This window comes from Cimex lectularius, unplaced genomic scaffold (assembly GCF_000648675.2).
Source record: "Cimex lectularius strain Harlan isolate CLEC.00 unplaced genomic scaffold, Clec_2.1 scaffold93, whole genome shotgun sequence".
Lineage (NCBI taxonomy): Eukaryota > Metazoa > Arthropoda > Insecta > Hemiptera > Cimicidae > Cimex > Cimex lectularius.
The window spans coordinates 1,443,183-1,462,500 of NW_019392669.1; the positions used below are offsets into that span (position 1 = coordinate 1,443,183).

Consider the following 19,318-nt stretch of genomic DNA (forward strand, 5'->3'; position numbering starts at 1 on the left):
AAATTGTGATGATTACAAAACAAAATTTTATTATTTTGTTAAGCGATTTCTAGATTTGTAGTTAAAAAGGAATGTGCATTGATTAAAAAAAAAAAAAAAAAATCAATCAGTCTCAATTAAACAAATGAAAACAAGTCAATAATTATTAATAATTTATCTTTCTCAAATTTGATTTCCGCTAAATGATCGGAAAGGAAATGAGGGTTTAAAAAAAAAAAGAAAAGCGTCAACTCTCGAAATGGCATTCATCAGCAGAAGGCCATGGAAAGGTCACGATCAAATTTCAACCAGCGTTTTTACAACACCGACCGACTCACCGGGCGGATTTGTACTGAGAGCGAGCCGGCGAAAACTAATATCAGCAGGAGCCGAACTCCTCGATCCATGATTTGTACCTCTCGACATCCTTGGTGCTCACGGATTTTCTGCACTTGGCTATCGCCTCTTTGAAGTCGGCGACGGTCACCGGCAGGTCGACCTCGCTCTTCTTTAGCTTCTTGATCTCCTCCGGCGACCTGCCCATGATTTTTCGCCTCATGCTCATCATAGCGGCGTCTCTGGAGGACAAAAGAAAAACACCAAGGCGTTTGTTTAAAAAAAAAAAAAATTATACTCACCTGCAAACATTTATAATGTCAGAGCATGTGTAACCATCCAGTTGTTGAGATATATTTTCAAATTTCACCGCTGGCTCAAATTCCAAATTCTTCAGACACAGCTCGAGAAGAGCCACTCTAGTGTCTTCTAAAAAATGAATGATTTATGGTTTTAAAAAAAATTATAAAATGAAAAGCTATTTTTTAAGTCCATCTTACGCTCTGGAAGTGGTATGAATATCCTTTTTTCAAACCTTCTCCTGAAGGCCTCGTCAATGTCCCAAGGATGATTCGTCGCGGCCAGAACCATTATTATCTTATCATCCCTAAAGATCATAATTTTCAAACAATCTGCAAAATTAATGAACCATAAAACATTTACATTGTGGAGTTGATTCCGTCCATTTGAATAAGAAGTTCTGCCTTAAAACGCCTGGACGCTTCGTGCTCTGAATCTGTCCCTCTTTGCGAACAGAGCGAGTCAATTTCATCAATGAAAATTGTGCTTGGCGCATAGAACCTAGCCTGAAAGCCAAAAAATTAAACTTTTAAAGACTTATTGTTTTTTTGCAACAGACTAATAATTATACCCTTTCTGTTCTTTTATTTTATTATTTTATACGTGAATTGAAGTTTTTGTTAAAATAGGATTACCATTTCGAAAAGAAGTCTGACGAGTTTTTCGGATTCACCCCTGTACTTAGAAGTGAGCGTTGAAGAAGATACGTTGAAAAATGTCGTCCCACATTCAGTAGCGACTGCTTTTGCGAGCATTGTCTTTCCCGTGCCTGGCGGCCCAACCATCAGGACGCCCTTCCATGGCCTCCTTATACCCTAAAAACCAAACCACATAAAAAAATAATAAAGAACTTAATATACCAAAAGTTACTTTGAAGTATTCAGGAAGGAGAAGCGGAAGGACCATCGCTTCCTGCAGGACGCTCTTGGCTTCGACCAGGCCAGCCACTTGTGACCAGATAACGTTGGGATTCTTCTGAAGTATGTCTTTCTCGATTGTTTCGACCAGGTGTGGCTCGTAGCCCAAGGGTTGGAACACCCTGTCGTCTTTCGTGTCGGATTCGCTCGATTCAGACACCTCGCCCATCGAGCCTTCTTTTTTCACCTCTTTTGGCTCTTCACATTCGCCTCCACTCACATTGGGCGATGACTTTTTTGACAGGGATCGTGACGACCTTCTGTCCTTTCTGTAAGGCATGCCGGACACTCCCATTATCGATGGCGTGCTCTCTGATTTTGTCTTTGGTACGCTTGTATGATGCGAACTGATTCTTTTCAACAGAAGAAAATAAGAAAAGTTTACAAAATAATTGAAATTATTGTTAGAAAATGAAAATCAGGTAAACAAAGAGAACAAGACCTTTCAAATGGTCAATAATTTAAAATAATTTGTCTCTGAAGTAATGAATTGTAACAATAAATTCATAAGTAGATAATTTTTTGTTGGTGGTTGTCTTTGTAGTAATAGTAAATTTATAAAAAGAAAGTTTTTGTTCTTAGTTGTGACTTTCTCGCAATAGTCAATTTGCAGGTAGTTGTCTTTGTTGTTGGTGGTGTCTGTGTAGTAATAATCAATATGTTCTAGTGATGATGAAATTACTTTAAACGATAAATGAACTGTTTTTTCTTTTTTTAAGCTAAGACTGGGACGTCCCAACCTCTAGACAACCACCTCAATCCAGCCCTCTGATGCTAAGAATGCAATAAACACCATGATTAAAAGAAGGTGCCAGCGTCAATGGTCTGGGTAAACAGAGAAGCTCTCAAGTATCAAGAGCACTGTTGACGAGTGGCCCTCGGAGGGTCTGACTCATAAAAGAAGGGTCATCCTCACCCGGTTAAGAATAGGACATTCGAGGTTGACATACGGACACTTACTTTTGGGCTAAAGCCCGTGTATGTGTCCGACATGTAAAGAAAGATTGCTCGACATGTCCTACCTAATTGAAGGGATTCCTTGGCTCCTTTTTTTTTTTTTTTTTTTTTTTTTTTTTTTTTTTTTTTTTTTTTTTTACAATCGATGCCGGGAACTGAGGAGTTCCCTCCTGAGCACTGCAGCTGTACAGCTTAGCTACATTTTTCGGGGCTCGCAACACAAGTGTGAATTTGAGCCCCTGGTGTACCGGTGTTCTTCCATCGAAGAAACTCATTTTTGAAGGGGGTTGGGACCAAATTCAGGGTCGCTGAGATCTGATCCCGCTCCTTCCATTGATGAGTGCTGTGTCAATTTCTTTCCATTGCAGCCATCGGTCCCCTTAGGCGTCAGAAAAAGTCCAGAGGTAGTAGGGATCGAACCCACGACCGCGGGATCTACTAGCCGAGAGTCTGACGCCTTAACCACTTGGCTACCATGGGCCCCCCTTGGCTCCATACAGAGAGCATGCAATTTGAGAATTGAGCTTGGCATTGAGTAGCTGGGTCCCCGGTTTCAGTTCTTGGAGGAAACAGGGTTGTTCTATTAAATAATTGTATATACCTAGCTTGTGTTGAAAGTTAATGTATTTATTAGTGTGAATATACTTAATAGTGTGAATGTGCGATGTGAAAGGGCCGATGGTGAAATATCGAGTACCACATCGACCCTTAATTTAATTAATTATATAATATGTGTGAAGGGTGATGGAAGAATATCAAGCACTTCCACCCACCCTAATTGAATGAATAGGAGTGAATTTAAAAATGAACTTGAGTACGAGTGGGTTTGGAACTGCATGTGTTGCGTGCTGAATTGAACTAGCTGTGACAGCACCCCCCCCCTGGAGCCCAACCACAGTCTGTGGATGGATAAAATTGAGGTCTGCCCCTGGACTGCTAATTCCCAGGGTGGATGATTCTCAAGTCTGCTGGTAATTTAATATAAATAGCAAAAGCTGGAATTGCCATTGGACTACGAGAAGTGAATAAGCTCAACTCGGCACATTTTTGTATGTATGTACGTGTGTGGATTTGAGCCCGTATAAATCCAAAACAAATTTAAAAAAACCAAAACACAAAAGAAAAAATCAGATATGGTAAAATTACAAGTTTTACAGAAATTGGTTTTATGTCGAAAATTTTTAACGTAAATAAAGTGAGGAGACTTAGAAGAGGTAAGTATAACAACCAAACAAGCAGGATATAATTTTATAGCAAAGACAATATAGACTTAAATCAAAGACATCAGATTTTAAATAAAAGAGAAGATAAAAAAGACATAAAAAGAAATACCATTGATTTAAAATAAATTTTCAATGGTACATAAAGAGTGTAAAACGTTGGTAAAAGGAAATATAGTGTTTAATCAATTTGAATGTAAAAAATTAGAAATTTAGAAAAATATAAATCATTTTCCGAAAGGAGTTTGTTAAAGAAATAATTTTCAAGTGTTTTATTTAAAAATAAATACCTTGGTTTATTAATAGCTGGTAGTAGTTCTGGGTCCCTTTTCCTGAGGGAGGCCACCCATTTGTTGGTCACTTTTGAATTAGGCGAAGTGTGACCAGTCCTCGCCGGCTCCTCCTTTGTCTGGACCTCTTTAAAATTATTGAATCTGTTTTTCACACCTTTCTTGTAATTGTCATTTTTAAATATCATTCTTACACCTCTTCCATTTTCTTTATTTGAACAAATGAACATGCAAATTGAAAAGGAAAAAAAGAGAGAGATAGAAAAGAGATTAACGGTAGATAAATTTAACAGAATACCTTGGTTTCTAGACTGAGGGGGTGAGGTCTGCCTTGTCCTTCTGGCCCTGCTCGGCCTTGCGGTGACTTTGGTGAAAGCTATCGGAGAGAAACTGTCCAACATTATCGAATCCATCATTTGAGCCACCTGCTGGAACCCATCCCTTGCAGGAGTGCTCGTCCTAAAATAGGATAAAAAACATTCCTTAATCGATTTATTATTGGTTTAATTAAATTCTTAAATTTAATGACGAGTTAATGAAAATATTGCTGTTTCTTTATCTTTAATGAAAGTTTTTTTTTGCAAGCGTTATTGGCATGTTTCTTTGTTGGAACTAACAAATTATCCCCATCGCTTTGCCAATATAATTAACAGCGCAGTGGCAGTAACTTCATCAAAACAGCCTTGTCAATTTTTGTCTACGACACAATGCTGTCATGTCTGTGAATAGGCGTTCTTCACCTTAATAATACTTAATTGGTTTAACGCATAAAAACTTCAGAAATAACTGTAATAGAAATTGTACATGAGTGATTGGTTTGCGTTTTTTAAACAGACCGTAATGATTTATTTATATTTGGCATACACAAGCTAACAGTTTTTATGCTTTTACATGAGATTATTTAGATAAATTAAGTACACATGCCAAGCGCCTGTGCTTAATAAAGAAGTTTGATCGACATGGCAGAAATTTAACTGACTATTAACTAATTTGCTTTGTTATTATTACTATTTTTTATACAAACAATTATGTCTTTATTTAAATATTAATAAAACTTTTTAAACTAGAGAAAAATATTATTTTTCTAACAATAGATTTAGAATATTGTACAATTTAATTCAGCAAAAACATAACTAGACTGAAACTGGCAATTACTACAAGACACTCTACCTTTAAAATAAAATAGAACTACTCCTGAATGTCAGTACACAAATAAATTGATTGACTAAAACAAAATACCATTGACTTGTACTAACTTTTCATAGAAATCTGAATAGGCATTCTAAAAAAGTCATATCAGTAGTTATCTCCTCGTCCTTATATCCATAGCCAATTCTCATGTAGTTTGTAGCTGTTAGTGACATTGTATTTTTGTAGTAACAGACAATTCTATAGTGATTTGTTTGATTATGCAAGGTTATGCCGTAATTACAACTCCATTGACTTTTACTACAGACACATCTACCTTTGTTTTTGTTTTTCTACCAAAAGTTTAAACGATAGTTTGATCAGATTTTTCTATATAAAAAAGTACGTTTTTGCTACCGTATTTAGCAATAATCATATGGACATAATAAGAAATTGTAATTAGGGTGTTATTAAAACAAAACGTCTGGTTTCATTGTTAACATCAAGATTTTTTATTATAGTTTTGTTTTTAAGACTTTATTAAGAATCATAATTGCATAAACATATAAATGAGTTTTAAAAATGATTTATGGACTTTATTCATAACTTGTCTGTACTAACAATTAATCCGTTAATGAAGTGTCTTTTTAGATGAGCTAATTAAGTGGTTATTAGATGTTTTTGTAATAAAATTCAATTCTGTTGTTGATAATCCTTACATGGTTTAAGTGTCTTTATAGAACAAATCAATTTTGTGTCTTATGTCTTAGATGACTGAAGTGTCTTTGTAGTAAAAGCCAATTCCATAGCGGTTATGTCAAAGATGGTTGGTTGTCTTTGTAGTAAAAGGGAATTGTAGGAGAAGTTATCCTCTTAACGAAAAGTGAATTGACATAATTACCTCATTTCCTTTGTTGGAGGCAGGATTTTTGTAATAGTAGACAGTTGTCATGTAAGTATGACAGTACTGTCTATGTAGTAATAGTTAATCTTGTGATTGATATGTCTTAGGTAGCTGAAGTGTTTATAGAAAGAGTCAATTCTGTAGTTGTTATGTCTTAGGTGGTTGAAGTGTCTTTGTTGTAAAAGTGAATTATAGTCCTTCAGGCGTAGTTATGCCCTTGTAGAAGTCAGTGTCTTTCTAGAAATATACAGTTCATATGTAATTTTGGTTGGGCTATCTATTGAGATTCCTGTGGAGGTTATGTCTTATGGGTGAAGTGTCTTTGTAGCAAAAATCAATTTTTGGTGATTACATCTAAGATAGTTGATTGTCTTTGTAGTAATAGACAATTCATTTTTGACTGGCTTTTTGTTGTAGGTGAAGTTATTTTTGTACTAAAAGCTGTGTAGTCAATTTAGTATGTATTAATTCTTTGTTAGTTGCAGTGTCTTTGTAGTAATAGAAATTCATTTTTGACTGGCTTTTGTTGGTATCTGTGTGTTTGTAGTAATAGTCAATTCAAGCTTTCTTTTTGTTGTTTTGTAGGTGAAGTTATTTTTGTACTAAAAGCTGTGTAGTCAATTTAGTAGGTATTAAGTCTTTGTTAGTTGCAGTGTCTTTGTAGTAATAGACAATTCATTTTTGACTGGCTTTTGTTGGTATCTGTGTTTTTGTAGTAATAGTCAATTCAAGCTTTCTTTTTGTTGTTTTGTAGGTAATGTTATTTTTAAATTAAAACCTGTGTAGTCAATTCTGTAGGTATTAAGTCTTTGATAGTTGAAGTGATTGATTGATTTGATTGATAGATATACTTTATTTAAAATGAAAGAAATTTAGAGTTAAAAATACAAAAAACACACTATTATTATGGCATGGTATCAAGACCGTCAGCCAGAGTTCGGAGTGCATTACTCTTCCAAGAATATACATAATTATATAATTATAAGAAAAGGATAATTTACAATATCAATTTCAGAGGTTACAATTATTTACAGGATTTTCAAATTAGAAGATTGAAATGCGATAAACTTTGAAAATAATAAAAATGACACTTCAAAGTTAGTTGAAGTGTCTTTGTAGTAATAGATAATTCATTTTTGGCTGGCTTTTGTTGGTATCTGTGTTTTGTAGTAATAGTAAATTCAAGCTTTCTTTTTGTTGTTTTGTAGGTGGTGTTATTTTTGTACTAAAAGCTGTGTAGTCAGTTTAGTAGGTATTAAGTCTGTTAGTTGCAGTGTCTTTGTAGTAATAGACAATTCATTTTTGATTGCCTTTTGTTGGTATCTGTGCTTTTGTAGTAATAGCCAATACAAGCTTTCAAGGGCTATCTATGTAGTAAATAGACAATCCTGTGAAGGTTGTCTTAGATGGTTGAAGTGTCTTTGTAGCGAAAGTAAATTTTGTAGTGGTTGTAATAAAAATGAATTGTAGTTAATTCATAGTTATGCATTTTTGTTGTATGCAGTGTCTTTGCAGTAATAGCCAGTTCTCATGTTATGTTTTCATTTTATTGATTTGACTATGTAACAAATCAATAAAACTAATTGACCTAGTATATACAATTAGTACATGTTAGTCTTACAATTAGTAGTAATAAGTTCTGAAGTAGTGATTTTTATTGAATGTAGAAGACAGAAAATTTGAATTAGTAGCCATTGTAATAGCTGTTGTCTTTGTTGGCTCAGTGTAGTAATTCAAATCCAATGTTTTGTTTTAGAATGTGGATAAATGTTTGTCTCAATTATAGTCAATTCACTGATTGTAAGGTGTCTTGCTAGATAGTGAGGCGATATTTGGAGGAGTAAAATAGCCATTTCCAACTAGTTAAGTTTTTGTTGGTACTAGTGTTTGTAATAATATAAATGCATGATTTTGTTGAAACCCACCACTGAAGATGGCAATATGCGGAAGCAGGTATATCAGATTTTGGTCTATCAGACCAAAATGATTGGAAAAGACCAAACTACAAATTTTGTGGTTGTTATGTTCTAGATAGTGGATATGTCTTTGGTAGTAAGTCAACTTCTCTCCTCTAATATTATTTATTTGTTGAGTTTTAGTTGTTGTTTGTTTTCGGTAGAAGCTTGATGTTTTTCGCTTTAATCCTGGAGAATGTCAGTATGCAAAATATGAGCTTTTAGGAGAAACTTTTCAATCTTTTTTTCTGTAAATTGTTTATTGCCAGTTTGTCAATGTGACCTTGATTTAGACTTTTTATAAATTGTAAATCATATGCAGTGAAAAGTGATGTTTGGCGTTTTCTTATTAAAGTTCGTCCTACTCGAAGTTGGCATCGGACAAGTTTTTCATTCGGGGTTCGTGCTAAAACCCATTGTTTCTACTGTAATTTGTAGAATGTGGCCGTCTTAACGGAAGAGGGGGTGTTAAAGAAGGTCATAAGGTTACTAATGATCACGCCGTGTTTATTTACGAGTAGGTCAGTGGCTTTGCAGCCTGTGGCTCACCTGAAAAAGGGGTCGTTGAAGAACGCGGCGAAGGGGTCTCCGAAGCCGAAAAACGCCATTTCATCCGCTAAAATAAGCCTAAAAGAAAAATTACGAATTTCTCGATACTGCGACGGACACAAGGGTTTCTAATGAGATGAACGGGACTTTTGGATTTGGCCGAGGTAAAGTTCCAGATGACTGGCGCGTTGTTATGGAAATGGGATCGATAGAAGAGGACGCGGTCTTTTCCAAAAATGACCTACTACGCCCGCATGACTGTCCGGTCGTGCGTGTTTAGCAGACTTTCGCCCCTTTCCTTCCTCAACTCGTTCACTGTTTTTATTTATTTTTTTCAATTTTACTTTCGTGCTAAAGAAGTCATGTTCGTACTTAACAAGTTGAGCCGAAAGACATTGTATCAATGATCATGTCGGAACTTATTTTTATGCTAGGTCGAAAAATCTTATAATTCTTAGTTCTTGCCAATGAGCCCTAGGAACTGAGATTTTTTTTTATCAACTATCTAATTTAAATTTTTTTGTAAGATGGTCGTCTGCCTTGGGTATGTCTCTTACTTCTAAGTTTTTATACCACCATGCGATTTCTAGCCAAAATTAATTTGGGGTTTGTATAAGACAATTTTTTGCTAAAGTTTTTACTAATCGTTTCCGAATTAAATGGGTGTACTATAGAAGTTGATACACCCTGTATATATAATCACAAATTTAAACATTAATATTACAAAAAGTAATGTAAGCTTTACAATAAAATGTAGTAAAATACTATTCTTTGTCATAGTGTAAAAATGATGATGGGTATAAATGACTGAAAAGTTCAAAAAATTTAATGTACAAATAAAGCAGGAAATTACAAAAAAAAGCCTCATGGAAAAGTTTGTTTTAATAAAAACCAACAAACTAAAACTAACTAATAATAAAAGTTATAATTTTGACTTCATTTGCTATGTCGCTTGGTCACTTATATAATATAATTAATGATATGTTACAATTAATTAAGGTTTTAAGTTGAGATAAAAAAGTCAATGGCACGAGCGGGATTCGAACCCACGATCTTCGGCTAGCTACGCCGCTGCTCTACCACTTGAGCTATCGTGACACTAACCTCCCAACTCATCCCCACCATTTGAATTTTCCCTCCTTTTTGCCATTTTTCAAATGTCGTGTAATCTATTTGATTCTCGGCGACAAATGAGATATTACTTGGTCAAGCGGACCACGAAACTAGTGAATGTAATAAGTTGAGATCAAGTTAAGCAATGAAAAGTCAACTTTGAGAACTATTCATACAAATACACAACGATCAATTGTCTAGACAATATTTGAAATCTGTGTCAGTTATCTCTGAGATTTAGGTCATCCATAAAATAATTTAAAATCGCTCTATTTACATATTCGACCTTAGAAAATGAAGCACTTCTCGACCATTGTAGTAGAAGATTCGCCTGGCTATTTTTTTCTTTCGTGTGAAGGACGATTGGCGGAAGTGGGCCAAAAGCGAGGTCAACTAGGCCAGGAAAAGGCTATCCCAGTCAATTGCCGAGCATCGTCACGGCCCAATTCCAGCCGCCGCAAGGATGACCCTCAAGGAAAAAGAAAAAGGAAAAAATGTTTAAAATGCTCTGCCCGGCCACTCTTCGTGTGTATAAGTAATGAGCAATGGTCATTACGTCAATTGGGCTCATTTAATTTGATTTATCGCTGAAGTTGTGCTGCATGGCTGGCCGTGGAATCTTACCAAGACCGATTTTTACGTTTCCATCTCTCCATCTCACCCCTGTCAAATTCAGATTCAGAACACGCTCTTTTTTTTTTTACATCTTGGAAGTAAAACTAGTGATTAACAAAGGGCCAAACACCTCACACATACACACACGCGCGCACGCGCGCACTCACTCACTCACTCTCTCTCTCTAACTATCAACCTATAAATCTATCATCCTTTTATTTATATATCTATCTAATTATCCGCACATTTTTCAGCCTCTCTCCCTCTTTTGAACACTCTTTTTTTATTTCTCTCCCTCTCTCTCTCTCTCTCTCTCTCTCTCTCCCTCCCTCTCTCCCTACCCGTTTCAATCTCTCTCTCACTCACACAAACACACTCACTCACTCATTCACTCACTCACTCTCTCTCTCTCTCTAACTATCAACCTATAAATCTATCATCCTTTTATTTATATATCTATTTAATTATCCGCACATTTTTCAGCCCCTCTCCCTCTTTTGAACACTTTTTTTATTTCTCTCCCTCTCACTCTCTCTCTCTCCCTCTCTCCGAATTTTCGAGATTTTTAAATAAAACAATCATTTGTATCTCCCTTTCATTCACCTTATCGATTTACATTTTATTTATCTACCTATCTTTTTATTCCTTTCCTGTCTTTTCCAACATCTCTATAGGTTTATTAATTTAATTTTTTCCTCATCCTCTCCCCTGTCATTTCTTTTATTATTCCTATTGCTTTTTTATCTGTCTTCTTCTTCCTATTTATCCATCTATTATTTTTTTATTATTTCTTCGCCGGCTTAATTAATAATTTTTTTTTGTTTTTATACGATTTTACTCACGTACATTTGAGCTCTTTTGCAGCTTTCTTTATCCGTGTATCTGTGTTTAACCGTGTACATTTATTATTCTGTCTCTTCGTCTCATTCTCTATCTGTTCGTTTTTTTACTCTCTCTATCTTTAACTATTAATGTATGAGTTCCTTATATCTTCTTGCAATACTCTTTCTTCCTGTTGATTTATATTCTTTTCTCGCAATATCTATTTATTCATTTTTATATTCTAATCCTTTCCTATCTATCACTGAACCTGTTAGTTCCTTGTCTTCCACCTTTTACCGATTTCTTTACATATTCTTCATCTTCGCTGTATTTTTTTGACTTTATTTTTCTTTTTACCTCATTGTCCATCACTTATATTTATAATTAATTAATCTATCCGCTATTAAATTCTTCGCTCTTTCCCTTTCACTTTTTCTCTTTTCCTATTTAAATGCAACTTTCTCACCTTAAATAAATATACTTCTTGCATCTGTCGCTTCGTCAGGGTTATAAGCAGGGAAAGGCTCAGACATACACAAAACTGAAGATGCGAAATGCCTATCTGACAGACAAACCCGGCGAAGAAGGCAGAGGAATAACGACCAAAATTCAGGTATGACTAGAAATATTTCTTATTTTGTCTGTACCCACCGTACATACACTTCAGACATGTAAACAATGCAAAAGTTACCTCCCTCGATTCATTTTTGTAAATATGGTGTCGAATTTGTTTCTGCAGGTTAAGCGAACTGTCAACGTCTTCTTTGCCAGATTTGATTTTCGGTTTAGGCCATAAGTTTAAAAGATTTTCATACTGAAAATATATTGATTTATCGCAAAAGCACTAACATGACTCATTTATTTATATGTTCGTTTTTAAAAAACATTTCTTTAGCGGGAAAGAAATGTGACACGCGGTGATATTAGGGTCAGCAAGGGGGCTAAGAAAATCGCCTGATGGGTTGTTGAACCCTCAGGGTCGATAAACTGACCACGTGAGGCAATATCCTATGCAAGCTGCATTTCCCCTAGGCCTACAAGCGATCGATACGGCGGAAGCTTTATAAAAATCCAAATTTAAAAATACAAGCCTGAATGGACACGGGGCGGAAGATTTCGACCACGGTGGGGTTGAGGGGCGTAACGATCTTCGTGAACCGATCGATTCCCGGCCGCTGGACGTAAAAGGACCAGCTATCTGCCTTCCGACAGTTTGACAACCTGCGGATGAAAGCGAATACAATGGATCGGGTTCTGTATCACTTTGAGCAATTTTTTTTTCAAAATCAACCGGTGCTCGCTGGATTTGTAAATTGGTTGAAACAGCCGAGAAAAGAAATGACCTATTTTTGTTTCTTCTTCGTGTATTTTAGTTCCAAAAACCGATGATTGTCAATTTCCACTCGGCTCGTTGAAAATTTCGTCCGAGTCGACTTTTTAGCCGTGAATCTAGCGTGACAAACGGCCCCACGTGGGCGGCTCTTCAACAATTCATGTTACGAAGTTGGATCGACTCCGGCCTTTCGAATTATCGCTTAGGGACGTTCTACCAAATTCTGACTCCATAAAATTTTAAAAGCCCATTTTCAAAGTAGCATTACTTGCATAAATTAGTGTTCTTCTACTAATTTGGTTTACTGAAGAAACCAAAAACCTTCAAATCATTTAAACTTTCTGTATATATTAGTTAATTATTCTTTTTTTGTAAGGCCTTGGTTGAGATGAAAAAGCTAGGGGATTCGAACCCACAACCTTCGGCTCAATATGCTGTAGAGGTAAAGTAAGAATGAGAGAGAGCGAGAGAGAACAAGAGAAGAATAGAGGTGAACAAGAGAAATAAGAAAACAGACAATAAAAGAACCAAGACCTTACATAAAAAGAATAATTAATTTAAAGAAGTAAGTTGGTCATTTAGATCACTAAACATAATGGATTATTATTAATTTTTAAGGGCGTTTTAACGACTTAGGCCATTTCTCGCCCTAACGTATAAAACTCCTATCTTAGGTTAGCTATAACCCTTCTGAGTGCTATAAAGCTCTGATTCCTTATATTCGCTCATAAATTAATCTATTCTATTGCCGTTCAAAGCTTTAATTTATCCTTTTAAAATACTTAATTTGGAAGGCCAAATGTAATAAAATGTAATAAAAATAAAACTAACAACAGTCAGTATAAATATACTAATGCTACTTACAATAATAATAAAACATAAACACTACAACACTTTTTTTTCATCATCGATTTACAATTTTACTTTATTTTTCATTTTGTTAGAACTTTTTTATCTACTAATCTATTCATCTACTTCTTTTATTTTTCATTTCTATCTCACACTCTCCATCTATCTAATTTATTTACCTTTATTTTCTTGTTTTCAAGTTTGTATGTGTGTGTTTTTTTCATGTTTCCCTACTTATACCCTTTATTTTATTTTTGATTTCTGTCTGCCTCTTTCCTACTGTTCAACCAATCTCTCTCCTTTTATCATTATTTTCCATTATTTTTTTCTTCTTTCTTTTCTCTCTCTCTCTCTATATATATATCTTTTCTGACTATCTCTTTATATAACTGTCTATCTATCTATTTATATGGGTATCTCTATTTCTATTATTTGTCACTCTAGCTATCTTAGTGTATTTCAACCTTCTCTCTCTCTCTCTCTCTCCCCCACGCTCACTCCCTATCTCCGAATTTTCGAGATTTTTAAATAAAACAATCATTTGTATCTCCCTTTCATTCACCTTATCGATTTATATTTTACTTTATTTTCCATTTTGTGAGAACTTTTATTATCTATTTATCTATTCATCTACTTCTTTCATTTTTCATATCTGTTTCACATTCTCCATCTATCTAATGCATATTTACCGTTATTTTCTTGTTTTCAGGTTTGTGTGCGTTTGTGCGTTTTGCATGTTTCCCTACTTATCCATATACCCTACTTATTTCATTCTTAATTTCTCTTCATCTCTTTCCTACTACTCAACCAATCTCACTTCTTTTATCTTTATTTTCCATTATTTTTTCATTTTCTTCAAATAAATACTTTTTTACAATATATACTTTTATCTCTATATCTCCTTTTTTTGTTCTCACTCTATATATTTTCTGACTATTTGTCTATATATCTGTTTATATGTGTCTCTATTTCTATTAGTTATCACTCTCGCTATCTTAGTATATTTCAACCCCTTTTCGCTCTATCTTCATCCTCTCTCCCTCTCTCTCCAAATTTGCGAGATTTGTAAACAAAACAGTCATTAGTCTCTCCCTTTCTTCCCGTTATCGATTTATATTTTACTTTATTTTCCATTTTTTGAGAACTTTTTTATCTATTTATCTATTCATCTACTCAGTTTTATTTTCATTTGTGTCTCACACTCTCCACCTATCTAATCTATATTTACCTTTATATTCTCGTTTTCAAATTTGTGTATGTGTGTTTTGCATGTTTTCCTACTTATCCTTATACCCAATTCATTTTATTCTTAATTTCTCTATGCCTTTCCATTAATTTTTTGTTTACTGCTAAATACAATATAAACTTTTTTCTCTATATCTCCTTTCTTTCTTCTCTCTCTATATATTTTCTGACTATATGTCCATCTATCTATCTATTTATATGTGTATCTCTATTTCTATTATTTATCACTCTCGCTATCTTAGTGTTCCTTTTTTCGCTCTCTCTCTCTCTCTCTCTCTCTCTCTCTCCCACGCTCACTCCCTCTCTCCGAATTTGCGAGATTTTTAAATAAAACAGTCATTTGTATCTCCCTTTCATTCACCTTACGATTTATATTTTACTTTATTTTCCATTTTTTGAGAACTTTTTTATCTATTAATCTATTCATTTACTCAGTTTTATTTTCATTTGTGTCCCACAGTCTCCATCTAATCTATATTTACCTTTATATTCTCGTTTTCAAGTTTGTGTGTGTGTGTGTGTGTCATGCATGTTTTCATACTTGTATACCCTATTTATTTCATTCTTAATTTCTGCCTTTTTTGGTTTGTGAATTTCTATTCTATCCGTCTCGCTATCTTAATATATTTCACCCTTACTGGTTTTATTCTTAATTTCTGTCTGCCTCTTTCCTACTACTCAACCAATCTTTGTCCTTTGATCTTTATTTTCCATTATTTTTTTGTTTTCTTCTAAATACCATATATACTTTTTTTCTTTTTATCTCGTTTCTTTCTTCTCACTATATAAATATTTTTTCTAACTATATCTTTATTTATTTATCCATCTATCTACTTCATATAGCTCATTGTAATCCTCATGCTAATATCTGTCTATTTCACACTTTCGTTCCTAACTTCCTATCTCTATACATTTCTCCTATTTCTATACATTGCAATTTTAATGTTGCGCAATTTTCCACGTTAGTTTTCGTTTAGACGTTTTCTTATTTAAGTCTTTTTCACTCCTAATATTTATTTTCGCAATGCTCGCCGTATACTGAATCGGTTCAAGTATGAAAATGGGTGAAAAATTTACCCGATCGAATAAAAAATCGTCCGCCCGGTGTGATTTAACCCCGGGACGTGATCTTTCCCTCTTAAGTGTGTTGGAAAATAGCAGAGCGGCGTTCAATTTCACCTCAGTGTTTTTCGGTAAATTTTCAAAACGTCAGAAAGCTCCTTTCCTAGATGGAAAGTGCGACGAGCGACAGACGGAGCGTGGCCCTGCTCTCATCTATTAATTAACCCTTTTTTTAAATGTGAACGGCCGTGACCGTTATCGCGAAATATCTCGTCATAAAAGTCGTAAAAAAAGTATTCGAAAACGAATTGATGTACTTCTACAAAGGCAAGTTGTCAACATAAGACCGACCTTTTACCTGAATTAGTCTTATTCATTATTCAATAGTGACTGCCACGAGTACTTTAGATAATATTCGCAAAATGGGCTGGAAAAAGTCATGGACAATATTAACAAATGAGAAAAAAAACGACGTATTGATCAATGATGGCCCATCATGGCACATTTTTCACCCTCTCTCCCTCATTCGATCACACTCTCGTTTTATTTCCCTCCCTCTCTCTCTCTCTCTCTCTCTCTCTCTCTCTCTCTCTCTCTCTCTCTCTCCCCCTCATTCGATCACTCTCTTTTTATTTCACCCCCTGTAACTCTCTTTCTCTTTCTCTTTTTGTCTCACTTTCACTTTTTGCTTTCTTTCTTTCTTTCTCTCCTTTTCTCTCTCACATTCACGCTTTCTCTCTTTTATTCTTTTTTCTCTTTCTCCTTCTTTCACTCTCTTTTTTCTTTTTTCTTTATCCTTCTTTCTATCTCTTTCTTTCACTCTCTTTTTCTCCTCATCTTTCTCTCGCTTTCTTGTTTTTTCTCACCTCTCTCTCGCTCTCTCTCTCTCTCTCTCTCTCTCTCTCTCTCTCTTTCTCAATCTATCTATCTCTTCTTTTTGTCTTTCTCTCTCTTACTTTCAGTCTCTCTCTTTCTGTCTTTATTTCTCTCTCTCCTCTTTCGCTCTGTATATATTACCTATCCATCTAAACATTTTCTTCCCCCTCCTTTCTTTTTCTCCACTTGCTCTCCCTCTATATTTATTTGTAAATTTACTTATTCTTTTGTTTCTTCTTCCCCTTATATGTCGTATTTATCTGCCTATCTTTTTATTCCTTTCTTTTCTTTTCCTCCCATTTCTATTGGTTTATTAGTTTAATTTTTTTCCTCGTTTCCGCCCCTGTCATTCCTTTTATTATTCCCATTCGTTTTTATCTAGAATTATTTATTCCTCTCTCTATTTATCCATCTATTTTTTTTACATTTTTATTATTACATTATTATTCATTATTCAATAGTGACTGCCACGAGTACTTTAGATAATATTCGCAAAATGGGCTGGAAAAAATCATGGACAATATTAACAACTGAGAAAAAAATGACATATTGATCAGTGATGCGCCAAAACCAGACCGAATTAGTTCATTCTCGTCCAATTCATCTGAATTTCATTACAACTCCCCTATTAAAAAAAAAAAAAACAGCTTAATTAATGCAAATAATTTTTCCAAAATGGTGACGGGAATAACAAACCCATCGCGCGGACTCGGTCGAACGATTCGGCTCGTCTCAATCGAGTAATGACGTCCAATTAAAAGACACGGTGTTGTAGTACGTTTGTTGTTATTATTTATTATTATGGGCCTTTTCTTGTTACCGGCGTGGAGAAGGTGCGATTAAATCTGAGAGCGTGGCAGCCCGACCGCTGATTAAACGCACGGAAACTTTCCCGACGCAAAGACCGTTTTGGCAGTATGAAATTAAATTCTTCAAAACTGTGTCAGTGAATTTTAAGGTTTTTGACCTCGTCGTTGATTGAAGATAGAAATGAAAATTAAACTTAGTAAATGAATAGATCTGTCTGTAAGTTACAGAGAGGGATATGACTTTATAAAATGAAAGAATGAATGAATATAGTTTTATTTAAAATCTCGCAAATTCCGATAGAGAGAGAGAAGAGAGAGGTAAATATGTGGAGATAAAGAGAGAAACAAATGAAAGAAGAAAATATAGAAAGACCGCTGAATTGGGAAATAACATGAAGAACAATAAGAAGTAAAAGAATAAGCAGGGAAATAATTCAAAAGTAGGGAAGCAGCAAGGGTGTGAAATAAATACGCAGACAGATATAAAAAGCGACATTGAAACAGGCAGGACTACAAACAAAACGGAGAAAAGACCAAGAAAGCTAGAAACATAAAAAGACAGACACTGCAAGGTTTGGAGTTTATTTAAGAGGCAGATAAATATATAAAAATAGAGATGGGCTGGGCAGCTAGATATACATATATAGATAAATAGAAATAAAGAAAGATGGCGAGAAAGAGAGAGGGAGAGTGTGTGTGTGTGTGTGAGAGGACAATGAAAAAGAGAGTCATTTGTGTAAAGAAAAGTGAGAGGGAGAGGGAGAATGGAAAAAGGAAGTCATTTGAGAGAAAAGAGTAATGAGAGAGGAGGGAGGGGGAATGAAAGAAGAAATCATTGTGAGAAAAATAAGATAATGATTTATCAATCACGATTTTATCTCAAGGACGATTCTTACATCTAATGTGAAATACAATGGTTACTAACTTTACTCTACTTCTAATTCATTAAACTTTAATTATTTCTAATCACCATCCCCAAGAGAGAGAGGGGGTAATGAAAAAGAGGGTGATTTGTGAGAAAAAGATAAGAAAGGGTCTGTGAAAGAGAAAGAGAAATGATAGATAAATAAAAGTACTTTGAGGTCGACAGATAGTGCAATAATAGTTAGGAAAAAGTATAGACGAAGAGAAATAGAATAGAGAAATATAGAGATAAAAAAATAGTAAAAACGAGGAAGAGAGAGAGAGAGAAAGAGAGAGAGTGAAAAAGAGAGTATTTGTGAAAAAAAGATGGGAGAGAGAGAGCGAGAGAATGAAAAAGAAAGACATTTGTGAGAAAAATAACAGAGAAACAGAGTGAAAAATGGAGTAATTTGTGAAAAAGAAGAGAGAGAGAGAGAGAGAGAGAGAGAGAGAGGGAGAGGAATAATGAAAAAGAGAGTCATTTGTGAGAAAAAGATGAGAGAGTGAGGGAAAGAGAAATGATAGATAAATAAAAGAGGTCGACAGACAATGCAATAATAGTTAGGAAAAATTATAGACGAAGATAATTAGAATAGAGAAATAGAGAGATAGAAAAAAATTGTAAAATCGAACAAGAGAGAGAGAGAGAGAGAGAGAGAGAGAGAGAGAGAGAGAGAGAGAGAGAGATGTAAACAGTTAGACAGATAGAGAGTAAGTGAATGAAAAGAGAAAGAGAAAGTGAGAGGAGCGAAAACGTATGGATAAATGGAAATGTATAAAAATAGCGAGACATTTAAATAAATAGAAATAGAGTAACACAGCTAAGAAAGTAGAAAGGTAAGAAGGTAGAGAGAGAGAGAGAGAGAGAGAGAGAGAGAGAGAGAGAGAGAAAGACGTCTAAAAAGTATTGAAATAAGTATAGTAATATGTAAGTATATGGGAGATAAATTTAGATAAAGTGCTAGCTAGATAGAGAGAAAGTGAATGGGAAAAGAAAGAAAGGGAGAGAGAGAGAGAGAGAGAGAGAGAGAGAGAGAGAGAGAGAGGGAGGGAGGGAGAGAGTGAGAGGAGCAAAAATATATGGATAAATAGAAATATATAATTATAGTGGGACAGATATATATAGAGAGAGGCAAAGGGATGATAGATAGAGATT

General features: G+C 34.7%; 1 protein-coding gene across 3 annotated transcripts in view; it reads right to left on the minus strand.

Moving 5' to 3' along the window:
- Nucleotides 1-129: 129 nt before the first annotated feature.
- The window catches only part of LOC106672103 (katanin p60 ATPase-containing subunit A1), a 25,951-nt gene continuing 6,762 nt past the window's right edge, over nucleotides 130-19,318 (minus strand). The window contains exons 1-9 of one of the 3 annotated variants that reach the window (XM_014403251.1): nucleotides 8,536-8,744; nucleotides 4,298-4,458; nucleotides 4,000-4,207; nucleotides 1,486-1,885; nucleotides 1,251-1,430; nucleotides 979-1,121; nucleotides 816-922; nucleotides 618-744; nucleotides 130-557 (exon numbers count right to left, since the gene is read on the minus strand). In XM_014403251.1, the coding sequence (XP_014258737.1) occupies nucleotides 359-557; nucleotides 618-744; nucleotides 816-922; nucleotides 979-1,121; nucleotides 1,251-1,430; nucleotides 1,486-1,885; nucleotides 4,000-4,207; nucleotides 4,298-4,458; nucleotides 8,536-8,594 (1,584 nt within the window). In that variant the 5' untranslated portion in view covers nucleotides 8,595-8,744 and the 3' untranslated portion in view covers nucleotides 130-358. Of the gene's footprint in view, nucleotides 558-617; nucleotides 745-815; nucleotides 923-978; nucleotides 1,122-1,250; nucleotides 1,431-1,485; nucleotides 1,886-3,999; nucleotides 4,208-4,297; nucleotides 4,459-8,535; nucleotides 8,745-19,318 lie in introns of those variants that run through there. The other 2 variants (XM_014403250.2, XM_014403249.2) reach the window with 2 other exon arrangements.